General features: G+C 44.1%; 1 protein-coding gene across 6 annotated transcripts in view; it reads left to right on the forward strand.

Annotated features, from left to right (window-relative positions):
* Window positions 1-931: 931 nt before the first annotated feature.
* FGD3 (FYVE, RhoGEF and PH domain containing 3) overlaps window positions 932-13,435 on the forward strand; it is a 35,056-nt gene continuing 22,552 nt past the window's right edge. The window contains exons 1-5 of one of the 6 annotated variants that reach the window (XM_029201927.1): window positions 936-1,115; window positions 1,265-1,393; window positions 2,000-2,519; window positions 12,263-12,352; window positions 13,061-13,197. In XM_029201927.1, the coding sequence (XP_029057760.1) occupies window positions 2,049-2,519; window positions 12,263-12,352; window positions 13,061-13,197 (698 nt within the window). In that variant the 5' untranslated portion in view covers window positions 936-1,115; window positions 1,265-1,393; window positions 2,000-2,048. Of the gene's footprint in view, window positions 2,520-12,262; window positions 12,353-13,060; window positions 13,198-13,435 lie in introns of all 6 variants that reach the window. The other 5 variants (XM_029201929.1, XM_029201931.1, XM_029201926.1 and 2 more) reach the window with 5 other exon arrangements.

Raw genomic sequence — 13,435 nt, forward strand, 5'->3', positions numbered from 1 at the left:
TACTAAATGTGCACCCTGCACTGGTTTTGGTGTCACTTAAAGAAAGGTCCAGGGCTTCCCTGGTGGCACAGTTGTTGAGAGTCCGCCGCCGATGCAGGGGACGCGGGTTCGTGCCCCAGTCCGGGAAGATCCCACATGCCGCGGAGCGGCTGGGCCCGTGAGCCATGGCCGCTGAGCATGCGCGTCTGGAGCCTGTGCTCCGCAACGGGGGAGGCCACAACAGTGAGAGGCCCACGTACCGCAAAAAAAAAAAAGGTTCACTCAGAAGAAATCTGACTGCACTGGAAGGCAAGAGCGTAGGAGACTATCACAGGGGCTGGAGTTGGTGCTTGACTCCTGGGGCCTCGCCAGCCCTCAAGGCCACGCACGCACAGAGGTGGCTCATGCTTCTCTTCTGAGCACACTCTGACCGGAGGCCCTTCTGCTGCATGGGTGGCCGAGGGTCAGGCTTCAGGACACCTTTTTGGTTGTGTGTGTTGCAGGGAGGGGAAACTGCATCTCCACCGATGGTTCTTTATTTTGCTTAGCAAGGGAGGAAGGGAATGTGTGAAGAAGCCACTGGCAGCAGAGCTGAGTGAGTGCCTGTGTCTGGGAGGGCACGTGGAGATGCCAGCCAGCTCTCCTCAGATACAGTGGGCACTGCACACTCAAGGGGACCCTTTCTCCCTGAGTCACTGCATGACTGGGGACAAGCTCAGTTCTGGCCCCAGTTTTAAGCCAGGGCCTAGAAGCTGCTGCACGGGGGCCAGGGACTCAGCCATGCTCCATCCACCCACAGACCTCTATGGCCTGCCCGGGGGTCTCCTGCACTGGGTGGTGGCATGAAGATGCCCTTCCATGTTCTCCCTTGAGCACTGGGTCTGTCACCCACGCTGCTCCAAGTGCCAGTGGAGAAGGTGGTTTTCATTCTCCTTTCACGTTTTTTTTTTAGAACCTCCTGAACTGCTCCACTTCAAAACTGCTGGGCAAGAAAAAGATTTTCAGCAAATCCCCCCAGCCCTCCAACCCTGTGCAAGGCCTGGCCTGGCCAACTCAAAGGACCCGGAACACAGCCAGCAGGGAGCCTGGCACCCACCCTTCCACCTCAGTGTCCTTGCGGAGTCTGACAGCCTCAGGTAACCCACCTATTGCCCAGGAATATGTGACTGCCGCTCCTGGTCCCTGACCTCCTCTGCAGCTCCACTGGGGGTTCAAGTGGAAGATTTGGGGAAATGTCAATCTCCTCCCAGTCTAGTCTCACCTTTGACCCTCTCTGTGCACCTAGACTGACACTTGAAGGTGTCTTTCCTCCACGAAGGTTTCCAGAAGAGGCACCATGTGAGGGCATGAAGTAGCTCCAGTGCTTAGCAGGAAGAGGAATTGGGAACCAAGATCCAGCCTCCTCAGCCTCCAGGTCTCTGGAAAATGACAGGTCACCTGTCAGACAGAATATCGACAGTGATATTGAGGGAGGGTCTCGATGGGGATCCTGCCTCACCTCAGAGCTACATGGTAGGATAGAGTGCCACGGACGCCAAAGCACAGAACAGACCCGATTCACTGTGCTCATGGTGGTTATTGCTACTCGTTTACACATATATTCTGAATTCACTGAGGGGCAGGTAGCTTCACGCTACAGAATTCATTCCTCCCTCTCCTTTTTTTCTTTCACTCTCTCTTTTTTCTTTCTTTCTTTCCTTCCTTCTTTCCTCCCTTCTTTCCTTCCTTCCTTCCTTCTTTCTTTCTTTCTCTCTTTCTTCTTTCTCACTCTCTCCCTCCCTCCTTCCCTCTCTCTCTTCCTTCGTTTTTTAATGAAGAAATTTATTTTTAGAATAAAATGCTTTCCACTTGCCATTGCCCCAAAGCCTGCCTAGTCAGGACCCAGCTGAGGCTGACCAGGGTGTTCACTTCACACTCAGACCCAGCCCCCCTCCTCCATGTTGATTTTCTCCAGAGGGCCCCACCTGGGGGCTGGTCCATGGCCCAGCTGGCATTGACTATGCTCATTTCTCCCTGACAGGAAGACCCCGGCCAGCCCCTCACAGAGCTCAGAGAACTCAACTTTGAGGATGGAGCCAGGAGGGGTGTCCTCAATGCCCCCAGCCCCCATTGCCACCTGGGGGGAGCCAGATGCTGGGCCTAGCAGCTCCTCCCTGGAGCATCCAAGCACAGACCCGGGGAAGCTCCGAGCGCTCCCTGTTGGGCCTGGAGCCCACTGTGGTGACCCTGCCTCCGGGAGCCCTGGCAGCCAGGCCTCTGCGGGGGACACGGGCTCTGTAAGTGAGCCCAGCAGCGGCGCTAAGATCCCTAACCGGGACAGCGGGATAGACAGCCCCTCCTGCAGCGTGGTCGGCGAGCACTTCTCCTGCGAGGACGGCAGCGAGGCGGGCCCAGGCCCCACCATCAAAGGGCTGCACCTGGAGACAGCCCCAGGTGGCAAGGCCCCACGGGAGGAGGCCGATAGCGATATGGGCGAGGGCAGCAGTGAGGAGCCAGACCCCGAGAATAGCCCCTTGAGGGCTGACGCGGATCCAGCCAAGGTAGGCCACCTTCCCGTCCCAGGTGTCAGGGGCTGCAGAGCTCTCCTCTGAGGGTATTTGAGGTTTACAGGGCCATCACCCAGGCCTGGTGCCAGTAGCAGGGTGTACACTCAGACACCATGCTCAGAGAAGCCCCTGCTACGGGTTGATGGGCAGGCTCTGGGGAAGGACCACACAGGCAGGGGTCTCCCTGACACATCAGACAATGATCTCACTCCCAAGCCTTAGTTCCATGGCCCCACGGTGGCACAGGGACCCCACCCCAGGGTGGCTGTGGCGGTCCAACTTAGCGGAAACAGTGCTGCCACCACTCTTTGCCAGTGCTTGCTGCCTGCCTTGCAGAGCCCCCATGAGGAAGACAGCATGCTTGTCACCTTTTTTTATGAATGGGGAAACCCCAGGGTTTCCCATGGTGTGTGGCAGAGTCAGGAAGGGAGCCCAGGCACGCGAGGGGAGCCCCGTGCAGATGGCTCCGGGAAGCAGGCGTGCCCACCTGTGGGGGCTCGGCCTTGCAAGAAAGCTCATCTGTGTCCCTTTAGCGTTTTGGGCTCTGGGCTCTACACTGGGACTTGTGGGGACATGGAAGTAAAGCCGACAGCCCCGGCTTAGAGAGACCACCTGTGCATGGGAGGAGAACAGCGTAGGTAAGCTGCAAGTGACTGGGTCCCAAGACAAGCACAAGTGGCATTTGGCCAGGGTCAGACCTGCTGGCTCCTGGTAGAGATGGTATGGACTAACATGGCCGCATCAAGAGGCAGGCTTCGTGGGCAAAGGGCAGCCACAGGCCTGCACTGTTGAAAGCTAAATTCTCAGCGAGTGGGCTGGGGGCATGTTTTAAGCTAAGTTTTATTATTATTCAGGAATGGTGAAGCCCACAAATCAGGAGATGACTGCCATTTAAAGACAGTTTATTTACTCATAGTTCCCGAGAGGAGGGGGCACACCACACCATGGGGAACCAGAGGGAAAAGCACCAGGGTAGGGCAGGAGGCAGAGGGAGTGGAAATTGTGAGCAAGAGTCTTTTTTTAACCATGTAATGATTTTATTCTTTTAATTGAAGTATAGTTTATGTACAAATACTATATAAGTTACAGTAGAGTCTTTATTGTGGTTTCTGAGGAAAGGGATGGGTGAGACAGGGTAAGCAGTCTTAAGATTGGCCAGTTTGAATAATTTCAGTGGGTTCTGTGCACAGGGGCTCTCCCTGGATAGCTCGCGTAATTAGGGCAGGGGAATAGGGGAAAGCAAGTATAAAGAAGGTGGTTGGGTGTGGGCTCTGGATGGGTTGGTTTGCACTTGAAAGACATTCTTGCCAGCGAATCCTTTACATCTCTAGGGATCAGCGAACCCTGGGAGGGACAGTCCCTCCAGGGTCAACAAGGCCCCAAAGTTTTGGTATCAGGATAATGCTGGTCTCATGGAATGAGTTAGGAAGCGTTCCTTATTCTTTAATTTTCTGGGAAAAATTTGAGAACAATTGGTATTAATTTCCCAGTGAAGCTATCTGTTTCTGGGCTTTTCTTTGTTGGGAAGTTTTTTATGGCTTATTGAACCTCCTTACTTGTTATCGGTCTGTGCAAATTTTCTATTTCTTCATGACTCAGTCTTGGTAGGTTGTGTGTTTCTAGGAATTTATCTATTTCTTTTAGCTTATCCAATTGTTGGCATTTAATTTTTCAGAGCCGTCTCTTCTGATCCCTTGTATTCAACTGTAGTATCAGTTGTAATATTTCCTCTTTCATTTTATTTATTTGAGTTCTCTCTCATTTTTTTGGTAAGCCTAGCTAAAGGTTTGTTAATTTTGTTTATCTTTTCAAAAAACAACTCTTAGTTTTGTTGGTTTTTTCCCTTTGTTTTTCTACCCTCTGTTTCATTTATCTCTGTTCTAATCTCTATTACTGACTCCTGTTTAAGTGCGTATTGTCTAATTTCTACAAATCTGTGGATTTTCCAGTTTTCTCTGTGCTGTTGATTTCTAGTTTCATTCTGTTGTGATTGGAAAAGATATTTTATATGATTTCAATCTTCTTGAATTTGTTAATACTTGTTTTGTGGCCTAACACGTGGTTTGACCTGGAGAACGCTCTGTGTGCACTTGAGAAGAATGTATGTTCTGCCGTTGTTATATGGAATATTCTGCATATGTTTGTTAGGTTCATTTGTTCTACAGTATTATTCAAATCCCCTGCTTCCTTATTGATGTTTTGCATGTCCTATCCAGTATTGAAAGTAGAGTACTGACATCTCCTACTATTCTTCTGTTGCTATCTGTTTCTTGCTTCAATTCTGCCAAAGTTTGCTTCATATATTTAGGAGCTCTGAGGTTTGATGAATAAATATTTATAATTGTTATACCTTCTTGGTGAATTGGTCCTTTTAACATTATATAATGTCTTTCTTTGTATTGTGTAATGGTTTTTTAATTTAAAGTCCATTTGTCTGGGGCTTCCCTGGTGGCGCAGTGGTTGACAGTCCGCCTGCCGATGCAGGGGACACGGGTTCGTGCCCCAGTCCGGGAAGATCCCACATGCATGGAGCAGCTAGGCCCGTGAGTCATGGCTGCTGAGCCTGCGCGTCCGGAGCCTGTGCTCCGCAATGGGAGAGGCCACAACAGTGAGAGGCCCGTGTACCGCAAAAAAAAAAAAAAAAAAGGTCATAAAGTTCATTTGTCTGATGTAAATATGGCCACTCGTGATCTCTTTTGTTTACCATTTCCATGAAATATCTTTTTCCATCTTTCACTTTCAGTCTATGTATGTCCTTAAATCTAAAGTGAATTTCTTGTGGGTAGCATATAATTGGATTTTACTTTTAACCCGTTCAATCAATCCATGTCTTTTGATTGGGGAGTTTAATTCATTTACATTTAAAGTAATTCCTGGTAGGGAAGGACTTACTATTGCTTTCTTCATTGTTTTCTGTATGTTTTGTAGCTTTTTGTCCCTATCTTACTGCTTTCCTTTTTTAAGTTTAATTGATTTTTTGTAATAATATGCTTGATTCCCTTCTCATTGCCTCTTGTGTATATTCTATATATTTTTTCTATTGCAATTACATAAAATAGTGAAAGTTATAGTATTTTACTTTTTTAAAGATCTTCCATCTGCTTTTTATTGGGGTATAATTGCTTTACAATCTTATGTTGGTTTCTGCTGTACAACAAAGTAAATTAGCTATATGTATACATATATCCCCTCCCTCTTGCACCTCTCTCCCACCCACCCCCATCCCACGCATCTAGGTCATCACAGAGCACTGAGCAGAGCTCCCTGTGCTATACCACATGTTCCCACTAGCTATCTATTTTACACACGGTAGTGTATTTATGTCAAACCTAATCTCCCAATTCATCCCACCCTCCCCTTCCCCTCCCCTGTGTCCACACGTCCATTCTCTACACCTGTATCTCTATTCCTGCCCTGCAAATAGGTTCATCTGTACCATTTTTCTAGATTCCACGTATATGCGGTAATATTTGATATTAGTTTTTCTCTTTCTGACTTACTCCACTATGTATGACAGACTCTAGGTCCATCCACATCTCTACAAATGACCCAATTTGTTCTTTTTTATGGCCAATATTCCATTGTATAAATACGCCACATCTTCTTTATCCATTCATCTGTCGAAGGACATTTAAGCTGTTTCCACATCATGGCTATTGTAAATAGTGCCGCAATGAATGTTGGGGTACATGGGTCTTTTTGAACTATGGTTTTCTCAGGGTATAAGCCCAGTAGTGGGATTGCTGGGTCATATGGTAGTTCTATTTTTAGTTTTCTAAGGACACTCCATTCTATTCCCCACAGTGGAGGTATCAATTTACATTCCCACCAACAGGGCAAGAGGGCTCCCTTTTCTCCACGCCCTCTCCAGCATTTAGTTTTTGTGACTCTTTGCTGATGGCCATTCTGACTGGTGTGAGGTAATACCTCATTGTAGTTTTGATTTGCATTTTTCTAATAATTAGTGATGTTGGGCATCTTTTCATCTGTATAACATTTTATTTTAAGCTGAACAATACTTAACTTCAATGATATACAAAAACTACTCCTTTACAGCTCCCCCTCCCAGATACTCTATGTTATTGATGTCACAAATTATGTATTTATATATATAGTATGCACTTTCACATAGATTTATAGCTTTTAAATGTTTTTGTCCTTTTTGTGTTATTTTCTGCCAAAATTATGATAGGACAGGTTACTATATTTGTTCATGCATTTACCTTTATTGAAGAACCTTATATTTTTGTACAGCTTCATGTTGCTATCTACCATCTTTTCACAACTTGAAGGACTTACTTTAGCATTTCTTGTATGGCAGGTCTAGTGGTAATGAACTCTTTATCTTCTGTTTATTTGGGAAAGTCTTAATTTCTTCTTCATTTAAAAAATTTTTATTATTATTATTTTTTATTTTATAAATTGGAGTATAGTTGCTTTACAACATTGTGTTAGTTTATGTTGTACAGCAAAGTGAATCAGCTATATAGATATATATATCCCCTCTTTTTTGGATTTCCTTCTCATTTAGGCCACCACGGAGCACTGAGTAGAGTTCCTTGAGCTATACAGTAGGTTCTCATTAGTTATCTATTTTATACGTAGTATCAATAGTGTTTATATGTTAATCACAATCTCCCAATTCATCCCATCCCCCGCTTCCCCCTTGGAATCCATATGTTTGTTCTCTACTTCTGTGTCTCTATTTCTGCTTTGTAAATAAGATTGGTTATACCCATTTTTTCAGATTCCACATACATGCATTAATATACGATATTTGTTTTTCTCTTTCTGACTTACTTCGCTCCGTATGACAGTCCCTAGGTCCATCCATGTCTCTACAAATGACCCAATTTTGCTCCTTTTTATGGCTGAGTAATATTCCATTGCATATATGTACCACATCTTCTATATTCATTCATCTGTTGATGGACATTTAGGTTGCTTCCATGTCCTGGCTATTGTAAATAGTGCTGCAATGAACATTGGGGAGCATGTATCTTTTTGAATTATGGTTTTCTCTGGGTATGTGCCCAGTAGTGAGGTTGCTGGGTCATATGGTAGTTCTATTTTTAGTTTTTTAAGGAATCTCCATACTGTTCTCCATACTGGCTGCATCAATTTACATTGCCAACAGTGCAAGAGGGTTCCCTTTTCTCCACACCCTCTCCAGCATTTATTGTCTGTCGTTTTTTTTTTCTTCTTCTTTTTGGCTGCTTTGGATCTTCGTTGCTGTGCACAGGCTTTCTCTAGTTGCAGCGAGCGGGGGCTACTCTTCATTGAGGTGTGTGGGCTTCTCACTGTGGTGCCTTCTCTTGTTGTGGAGCATGGACTCTAAGCGCGCAGGCTTCAGTAGTTTTGGCTCACGGGCTCTAGAGCTCAGGCTCAGTAGTTGTGGTGCACGGGCTTAGTTGCTCTGTGGCACATGGGATCTTCCTGGACCAGGGCTCGAACCCATGTCCCTGCACTGGCAGGTGGATTCTTAACCACTGTGCTACCAGAGAAGTCCTATTGTTTGTAGATTTTTTGATGATAGCCATTCTGACCAGTGTGAGGTGATACCTCATTGTAGTTTTGACTTGCATTTTTCTAATGATTAGTGATGTTGAGCATCCTTTCATGTGTTTGTTGGCCATCTGTATATCTTCTTTGGAGAAATGTCTATTTAGATCTTCCGCCCATTTTTGGACTGGGTTGTTTGCTTTTTTGATATTGAGCTGCATGAGCTGCTTGTATATTTTGGAGATTAATCCTTTGTCAGTTGCTTCATTTGCAGATATTTTCTCCCATTCTGAGGGTTGTCTTTTCGTTTTGTTTATGGTTTCCTTTGCTATGCAAAAGGTTTAAGTTTCATTAGGTCCCATTTGTTTACTTTTGTTTTTGTTCTCATTACTCTAGGACATGGGTCAAAAAAGGTCTTGCTGCAATTTATGTCAAAGAGTGTTCTTCTTATGTTTTCCTCCAAGAGTTTTATACAGTCTGGCCTTACATTTAGGTCTTTAATCCATTTTGAGTTTATTTTTGTGTATGTTAGGGAGTGTTCTAATTTCATTCTTTTACATGTAGCTGTCCAGTTTTCCCAGCAACACTTATTGAAGAGGCTATCTTTGCTCCATTGTATATTCTGGACCCCTTTGTCATAGATTAGGTGACCATAGGTGCGTGGGTTTGTCTCTGGGCTTTTGACCCTGTTCCATTGATCTATATTTCTGTTTCTGTGCCAGTATCATCTGTTTTGATTACTGTAGCTTTGTAGTATAGTCTGAAGTCAGGGAGCCTGATTCCTTCAGCTCCAATTTTGTTTCTCAAGATTGCTTTTGCTATTTGAGGTCTTTTGGGTTTCCAAACAAACTGTAAAATTTTTGTTCTAGTTCTGTGAAAAATGCCCTTGGTAATTTGATAGGGATTACATTGAATCTGTAGATTGCTTTGGGTAGTATAGTCATTTTCACAGTGTGGATTCTTTCAATCTGAGAACATGGTATATCTCTCCATCTTTTTGTGTCATCTTTGATTTCTTTCACCAGTATCTTATCGTTTTCTATGTACAGGTCTTTTACCTCCTTAGGTAGGTTTTTTCCTAGGTATTTTATTCTTTTTGTTGCAATGGTAAATGGGATTGTTTCCTTAGTTTCTCTTTCTGATCTTTCATGTTAATGTATAGGAATGCAAGAGATTTCTGTGCATTAGTTTTGTATCCTGCAACTTTATCAAATTCATTGATTAGGTCTAGTAATTTTCCGGTGGCATCTTTAAGATTTTCTGTGTATAGTATCATGTCATCTGCAAACAGTGACAGTTTTACTTCTTCTTTACCAATTGGGATTCCTTTTATTTCTTTTTCTTCTCTGATTGCCATGGCTAGGACTTCCAAAACTATGTTTAATAATGTTGGCGAGGGTGGGCATCCTTGTCTTGTTCCTGATTTTAGAGGAAATGCTTTCAGTTTTTCACCATTCATGCATGTGTCATATATGGCCTTTATTATGTTGAGGTTGGTTCCCTCTATGCCCACTTTCTGGAGAGTTTTTATCATAAATGGGTGTTGAATTTTGTCAAAAGCTTTTTCTGCATCTGTTGAGGTGATCATATGGTTTTTATTCTTCAATTTGTTAATATGTGTATCACATTAATTGATTTGTGTATATTGAAGAATCCTTGCATCCCTGGGATAAATCCCATTTGATCATGGTGTATGATCTTTTTAATGTGTTGTTAGATTCAGTTTGCTAGTATTTAGTTGAGGATTTTTGTGTGTATGTTTGTCAGTGATATTGGCCTGTAATTTTCTTTTTTTGTAATATGTTTATCTGGTTTTGGTATCATCTTCTTCATTTTTGAAAGATGGCTTTGCTGGATACATATTCTTGGTTGACAGTTTTATTTTTCTTTCAGCACTTTAAATATATCATCCCACTCCTCCCACCCCCCCTTTTTTTTTATTATAATGTGTCCCAGTGTGGTTCTTTGGATTTATCCCATTTGGAGTTCTGTGAGCTTCTTGAATTCATACGTCCATTTCTTTCCTCATATTTGGGACATTTTTAGCCACTAATTCTTCAAGTATGATGTACTTGACTCCCAAAGTGCATATATTGGTCCCTTGGGTAGTATCCCATAAGTTTCTTAGGCTCTCTTTGCTTTCTTCATTGTTTTTTCTTTTTGTTTCTCTGATTTCTGATTTCAAATGACCTAGCTTGAACTTTTCAGCCTAGTTATTGCAATTTTCAGTTCTAGAGTTTCTGTTTGGCTCTTTTTTTTTAAATAGTTTTTATCTCTTTATTGATATTCTGTTCATGCATCACTTTCCTGATTTCACTTAGTTGTCTGTGTTCTTTTTTAGTTCATTGAGCATCTATATGACAGGTATTTAATATTTTTTACAGGCAGCTCATAGAGCTATGTTTCTTTAGGTTTGGTTTCTGGAATTTTATTTTGTTCCTTTAATCACACTATGTTTCCCTATTTCTTTGTAAGTTTTTGCTGGAATTTGAGCATCTGAAAAACGACCATCTCTCCAGTCTTTGCATGCTGGCTTTGTGCAGGGAAAACCTTAGCCAATCAGGCTGGAATTTCTAAGACCTATTAAAATTTTTCTGATCTCCTGCTCCCCTGGCATCTGCCTGCAGAACATCAGCTCTAACATGCTGCTTGCCTCTGTTTTCCAACTCTGGCGCTGGTCATGACAGCATTCCAAATCAGGCAAGACAGAAACCAGTCCCTCAGGCAGCTTCCAGATGAGCCAAAATTTTGGATGCACAGTTCACTCCTTTGTTTCCATCCTGAGGGAGGAGCCCTAGTTGGGGGGGGGGGCGGTTCTTCCCCGTTGTGCTGTGCTATGCTGCGTGGGGGAGGAACACAAAAGGGTGTTCCAAACATGCCAATTTTCATTCTCTATTTGATAGAATCTCTTCTTAGTTTTACAATGCCTTGGAAGCTGTAGCTTCTCAGCTGGTCTCCAGAGTTTCCACAGAGGTATTCTTGTGTGTATATTGTTAACTCATGTGTGGGGGAAGGAGGGCCTATAACTTTCTTTTTTTTTTTTTAATGTATTTTCTTGAAGTATAGTTTATTTACAATGCTGTGTTAATTTCTACTGCACAGCAAAGTGATTCAGTTATATATATACATATATATATTTTTTAAAATATTCTTTTCCATTATGGTTTATCACAAGATATTGAATATAGTTCCCTGTGCTATACACTAGGACCTTGTTGCTTATCCATTCTATATATAGTAGTTTGCATTTGCTAATCCCAAACTCCCAATTCATCCCTTCCCCCCCCCTTTGGCAACCACAGGTCTGTTCTCTATGTCTGTGAGCCTGTTTCTGTTTCATAGATAATTTCATTTGTGTCATATTTTAGATTCCACATATAAGCGATATCATATGGTCTTTCTCTGTCTGGCTTACTTCACTTAGTGTGATAATCTCTAGCCCATGTTGCTACAAATGGCATTATTTCATTCTTTTTAATGGCTGAGTAATATTCCATTGTATATATGTACCGCATCTTCTTTATCCATTAATCTTTTGATGGACATTTAGGTTGTTTCCATGTCTTGGCTATTGTAAGTAGTGCTGCAATGAACACTGGGGTGCATGTATCTTTTTGAATTACAGTTTTGTCGGAACGTATGCCCAGGAGTGGGATTGCAAAATCATATAGCAACTCTATTTTTAGTTTTTTGAGGGACCTCCATAGTGGCTGCACAAATTTACATTCCCAGTGTAGAAGGTTTCCCTTTTCCCCACACCCTCTCTAGCATTTCTTATTTGTAGACTTTCTAACGATGGCCATTCTGACCAGTGTGAGGTGGTACCTCATTATAGTTTTGATTTGTATTTCTCTAATAATTAGCAATGTGGAGCATCTTTTCATGTGCCTGTTGGGAGGGCCTGTAGCTTTCTAATCTGCCACCTTGCTGATGTCACTCCACAATATATTTTGATGTGGCTATTGCAGCTCCTCTGTAGTTAAAGCCCCGGGAAGATAGAGTTCTCTCTGGGCTGCAGAAGGTTTGGGGGGGTTGGTAGAAACTATTATGTCTTCCCCAGAAACCTCCCTGGAAATTCCATCTGCGAGAACTGAGCCCCACATCCCAGTCCCAGCAGCCTCCTCTGGTCTTTTGGGGCCCCTGGTCATCCCTGGCATACAGCGGGTAGCCTTTGTCATATGCTGCCTCCCCAAAACTCATCTTCCCTAGGTGAGCTATGGCTCTTCTCTTTACAGTGCGCTGAGCCCCAGAAGCTGCTCCACATTGCCCAGGAGCTGCTGCATACTGAGGAGACCTACGTGAAGCGTCTACACCTGCTAGACCAGGTAGCCCTCCTGGCTTGGGCCTGCCTTTGTCCACTTCCAGAGTTTCAGTGGACAGTTTCAGAGGCAAACTTTCTCTCTTAGCATTGGCTAGGGCTTGCAGTTGGAGTATGACTGACGTGAATACTAAAACTTGGACAAATTTAAGCCTCCTCCAGAAAGTCTTAGTTTTTGCTTTCAGAACTTGTGGCTTTGGGGCAATGGTCTCATCCTGTCACCTTGGGGTTTTTTTCTTCTTGGCAGTTAAATTATCTGAGCATGTAAATGGCCTCTGGACATCTTCCTGCATAAATAGTTGGGAAAGTGGGTGGCACTCTCCCTGTCCACCTGGCAACGTGGGGTTTATGAGCACAGGAAGTAAAACTGCAACAGAAACTGGGTTTTGACAGGTGCTTCTTCTCTTTGTAGCTCACAAAGCAAAGAAAGGAAATCAGGACCATCCATTTCCCTTGAAGGGAAGATGGAAGAAAGATGGCCTGTCCCCATCTAGAGGGGACTGTCCCTGCCTCACCCCCAATTCTTAACCATAAGTAAGCTTGCTTTAAGACCATAAGGTTCTTTGAGCCAGTTTGATGAAGTGGAAGGTTCACTAAGAAAACATAAGGCAACGGCAGCCTCTCTTGAGCTCCCATACCTGCAGCAGAAGCATGATCGTAACCATCTGCAGTGACCCACACTCAGTGACCACTGCATGGGCTTCTCCGTGCCCAGGTTTTCTGCACCCGACTGATGGAAGCAGGGATCCCTTCGGAAGTCACCACAGGCATCTTCTCTAACATCTCCTCCATCTATTGCTTCCACGGGAAGTTCCTCCTTCCTGAGCTGCAGACACGGATCATGAATGAGTGGTAAGTGCAGCTCATGGTGCCTGGGAAGTGTAGGGGCTGGCATCTCCCAGGGAGTCTGGCTCCAATGCCCTTGGTGGTTGAGGGTCATGGTGACACTGTTGCAGTGGTTTTGTTGAATACTGTCTGCCAAGCAGCCTCTGAATCTGGGGTTTGTATGCCCAAAAGCCAGGAGACACCTGGGGAGCCTGTCTCATAGTGCCCTGGGCTCTCTTTCTGTAGGGTCCTGGGCCAACCCTGA

Source organism: Monodon monoceros, unplaced genomic scaffold (genome assembly GCF_005190385.1).
Source record: "Monodon monoceros isolate NGI ecotype Baffin Bay Population unplaced genomic scaffold, NGI_Narwhal_1 Super_Scaffold_5, whole genome shotgun sequence".
Taxonomy (NCBI): Eukaryota; Metazoa; Chordata; class Mammalia; order Artiodactyla; family Monodontidae; genus Monodon; species Monodon monoceros.